Source organism: Vigna radiata, chromosome 8 (genome assembly GCF_000741045.1).
Source record: "Vigna radiata var. radiata cultivar VC1973A chromosome 8, Vradiata_ver6, whole genome shotgun sequence".
NCBI lineage: Eukaryota > Viridiplantae > Streptophyta > Magnoliopsida > Fabales > Fabaceae > Vigna > Vigna radiata.
The window spans coordinates 33,893,028-33,897,662 of NC_028358.1; the positions used below are offsets into that span (position 1 = coordinate 33,893,028).

General features: G+C 32.7%; 1 protein-coding gene across 1 annotated transcript; it reads right to left on the reverse strand.

Moving 5' to 3' along the window:
• Nucleotides 1-2,109: 2,109 nt before the first annotated feature.
• Nucleotides 2,110-4,417, reverse strand: LOC106771389 (aluminum-activated malate transporter 10). Its single transcript, XM_014657361.2, has 6 exons — nt 3,989-4,417; nt 3,770-3,910; nt 3,398-3,670; nt 3,159-3,280; nt 2,886-3,029; nt 2,110-2,808 (listed from the first exon to the last, which is right to left on the reverse strand). Exons 1-6 carry the CDS (start codon nt 4,293-4,295, stop codon nt 2,326-2,328), a joined length of 1,470 nt encoding a protein of 489 aa, XP_014512847.1. The 5' UTR covers nt 4,296-4,417; the 3' UTR covers nt 2,110-2,325.
• Between the last annotated feature and the right edge of the window lie 218 nt (nt 4,418-4,635).

Consider the following 4,635-nt stretch of genomic DNA (forward strand, 5'->3'; position numbering starts at 1 on the left):
GAGTTGCATTTCAAAGATGGAGGGATGTAAGGTTTGTTTATAAAGATGAATCACTATGCTATGCTGGAAATAAGAGAGTGTAGGAGTAGGGTGCAGAAGTGGTATGTTGGAAATGAGAGAGTGCAGGAGTGGGGTGCAGAAGTGGTATGTTGGAAATGAGAGAGTGCAGGAGTGGGGTGCAGAAGTGGGGTGCAGGAGTGATGTAGGGGTGTAGAGTCAAGGGGTACAGGGTCAAGGGTTGCAGAGGTCAGCAAAATGTATGCTTAGTGATTGGAACAAAATGGAGGTGGTCTTAATGCTGGCACAAAAATTCACAGTAATCAAAATATTAAACTCTTAAACTATTAATTAAATAAGGGTATTTTCGGAAATTGGAGGTGCAGGATGAAATACTTGGAGGTGGAGGATGAAACACCCCAAGAGAGATTGACGACACAAAGACTCCACAATGAGCAGTCCAACAAAACAACGAGGGTTTGACTGCAATATTAAGATATTTTTTTAATATGAATTTTTTTATAAAAAGTATTTCATAAAAATAATCTATTTATCTATATGAAATAATTCATGGAAAAAATTCTCTGTAAAATAATCAATTTTCTATGTTGAAGAATATATGGGAAATTTTCATAGAAAATTATTATTTACTAAAAAAAATATGTGGGAAATAATTTATGGGTAGTTTGACTTTCCCCATAAACAAATATATATGGAAAAGAAAGCGAGGAAAATATCCTTTTTATTCATAGAAAAATATTTGTTGAAAAAACATGGAAAATATCAATTTTATCTATGAAAATATGTGGAAAAAAATACATTAAACAATTATCCATAAAAAAATATCAGTGGGAATTATTCCACCGGAAATACTTTTTTACCCATAAAAAAAATCCATGAAAAATATCTTTTTACCCATAAAAAAAATCGTTGAGAAATAATGCATGACTAATAAAGTTTGTAATGTTATTTGTTAATTGATACAATATTCTTTGTTCATTGACAGAGGTAGTGGTTGTGTTGTCCATCATTATCATTGTATTAGTGTCTTCATCACCGTTTTCACAATCATCTCATTCAAATAAATAAAGATAATAAGACGAAGACAACTTAAGAAGAAAAAAGTAGGTGATATTTGTGGTGTCATGCTAAAATTAATAGCAAATTACAATCAACTATGATTAAAGCTTAGGTTTTTCTCATTCAAATTAAAAATTACTATAAAGTTGGCTAGTAATAATTACCCAAAATATTTTTTAAAACACTTTCTAGTTTGAAAGTAATTTTTCTTTTTCTTTTTTCAAATTAAACATTAGTGTAAAGAATGTTATGCTTAGTATAATAATAAAGAAAAATAATATTTTAACATACATAAAATTTTTACACTCATTTTATATTATCTTTTTTATTTTTACTTTTTTTCCTTTTTGAAAAAGAATATAAAAAAAAAATTACTTATAAATATTTTACTTTTATGTTATATGTCAAAGGATACAAAATTGTGTCATCTTAGTATTGTTTTATAATAGAATACTTCGTATTTAAGTCTAGAAGTTCTCGCACCAAAAATACTAGGTGTTTTAGTCACTCTTCTTTTATGTTTGATGTTATTTTAATTAACACTAACTACAACATATATATTTATAAAATTTATTATTTATCACAGGTTATTAAATCACGTATATTATTGAAGTGACATAATATAAAATTAAAAAAAAATTAAAAATTAAGAAAAATCGTTGTTCCAAATTTAGTTCTTTAAAATAATATAAAGTTAATTATTGTAACGAAGTATTATTCACTTTAAAATTTAAAACTCTTTATAAAATGTATCTAAGATAATTAAAGAAGAAAATATATATTTAAATTATTCTTAACCTATCTCTTTAAACGATATAGTATTATTAAACTATCAAAATTGGTGAAACAAATGCTGTAGTGTAGAGAATAATGGTATCATGTTTTGTTTATGTTTTTCCTCGTAATGTAACTTGATGAATTTAAGGATAAAAATATTTTAACAATTCTTTTTTAATAATTTTTTTACAATAAGATACGTATCACCGTTTTATTCGTTTATTAAAAACACTTTTTCCTGAGTTTAATCCCGCATGCAACCATACAACGTAGCAAATGTTTTTACGATGCTTATGAAAGTGGCAGTGCTTATTGAACAATAATATAATACAAAACCAGATCCATCAGGAACACATGTATGACTCAAACAAAATTACAAGGGTAAATTTACACGCCTCTGATCTCATATACACTATTCATGTATATTCATGGATCAAAGAATTAATGTGCAAAGAAATTGTGTCTTTGTCTTCAAACCATTTGTAGTGTTCTGTCGGTTTCCTCGTCAATCTGTTGGTCTGGGGAGATCTTGCTGTCTGGTGAATGTTGTTTTGATTTGACACACATTTCTGGTTGGAAATTAGCCAAATCTGATAGTTCTTCCACAGTTTCCACAATGCCTTCCACTCGTGCCACAATTTCAATAAGCAAAGAAGCCACTGTTACAACCTGAATAATTTGCATAAGTGGGATTTCTACTTTTGCAGCTTGAGGAATATCAGATGGAGCTGTTTCTGTTTGTGCACTACGTTTTGCATTAACTAAGTTTGGATAAGAACTAAGTAAACTTCGAAGCTCTTGCGCAGCACTGTTCATCTCTGTAACCAGAATATCAAGTTTTGAGGATTTTGTCATGTTCCTCATCGTAGTTGCTAACTCTCTTATGACACTCGCAGAGTTGGCACCCACTTTCATGGAGATGATTCTCATGTTCTTCTTCATCTCATCCGAAGCCTGCTCAAAATTAATTAAGTAATAAATTAACTGATGAAGCTCGTGATTTTTGCATACTTATGACAATCGTAGAATACCTTATTGTCTGAGTTTATGCATCCAATAAGAGCATCTAAGCAAGAAGCACAACTACGCATTGATGCTCCGATTTTAATATATTGCCTCCATGGATGACGAAAGTTGAAGCGACCATGGCCAGGCTCCCATCTAGCCAAGTTTGCCTACAGTAATAACCATGTTATTCACGTATTGGATATTATATGTATCTAAACACTATATATTGACGTAAAATTAACTAAACATTTGCAAAGTAAAGGTCAAAAGAGTTACAAGTATATGCATATATATACCATAGCTTCTTCTGTTGCTTTGGAACTTAGCACACACTTGTAGCCTAGCAACTCTTTCTCAGACACCTTATCACTTTCTTCATCCGAGGCTTCACTGCCATCAAAGTACTGAGCCACACAACCTGAAACACATGCTATACATTATACATGGAACTGAGAAAATTAAGAATTTCTATTCTCTACCGGTGGGAACATAAACATGAATAATTGTAATATGAAAGTCAACATTGAAAACTGACATTGTAAGGAGTTGGCCATTTTGTCGAGGTTCCCTGTGACTATAACAAAGAGCTCAAAACCAGCCCAGATGGGGCGAATGATCACGCTGACAATTATGCACAATATGCTGCCAATGATAATGGTGAACATTCTGTATTGTGCCATATTCAGCAACTCATCAACCCGATAACCCGATATTGACACCAGGCAGAAAGTGAGGATGAATATCATAGCACCATAATCAAAACGAGCCTTTATGGTGGGGATGAATCTGGAGAATGTTGCTGCCGAAGCTGAACAAGCACATACCAATTCATTAGCTACCATCAAGTGTTAAACACACTCAATATTGATTGCGTATATAACATAATTAAAACTTTATACATATATACCTAAAAGAAAGAGAGAGATTCCTATGATTATTGGTTCATATTGTTCTCCTGCTCTACTAGCTACCCAATGTACACCAATGCCCAAAAATGCAGCAAGGGAAGTTCCACACATTCGATTTACAGTTTTACATATCGTTGCACCTGCAATTTGATTGTCACTAGTTACATATCACTGGGGAAATATCTCAGAAAAAGTGTTACAGTAAAATTTCTACCTACCGGCTGTGTATTCAAACACCACAACCACTGTCATGACAGCCCACATAGCATTTCCTCCAACGCCATCATACAAAGGCTTCCAATAGTAGAAGAGCGAGACAAGTGAAAGAGCAACCCCTACTTTCAAGCAATGGATGAATTTTCTTGGGTCATTCACACCCAACTCCCATGCTTTCTTCACAAACTTCCACAGCTTCAAAGCCACACCTGCTGTAGCTGCCCACATGCAACCAACCACTCTTCTCTTCAATGTGTCATCTTCTTCGACCTTGATCCTCCACTCTATTTCTTTTGCCACACAAGCCATCTTCTTGATTACAAATGCTGTTTATGTGTATCTGTTAAATTAGCAAGTGGTTCTGCAAAAATATTGTTAGACCAAGATTAGTGGCTAAGGCTTTAATCAAATGCCCTATGCCACACAAAAACTTGTTGGAGCTAGAGAAGTAACCTTGCATTTATATAAAAGAGGACAAGTGTTGGATACCTCAATTGGAGGATATTTATAAATTAATCAACTGAAAAGGAGGGTTTGTGTCCATTAACTTTCTATAAGTTGGTAAGTTTATATTCTATTGTTAAGACATAGTTGATGTGTAAGAGCACACTGACAACTATCCCACTCAAGTATATTGTTCTATCTTTTT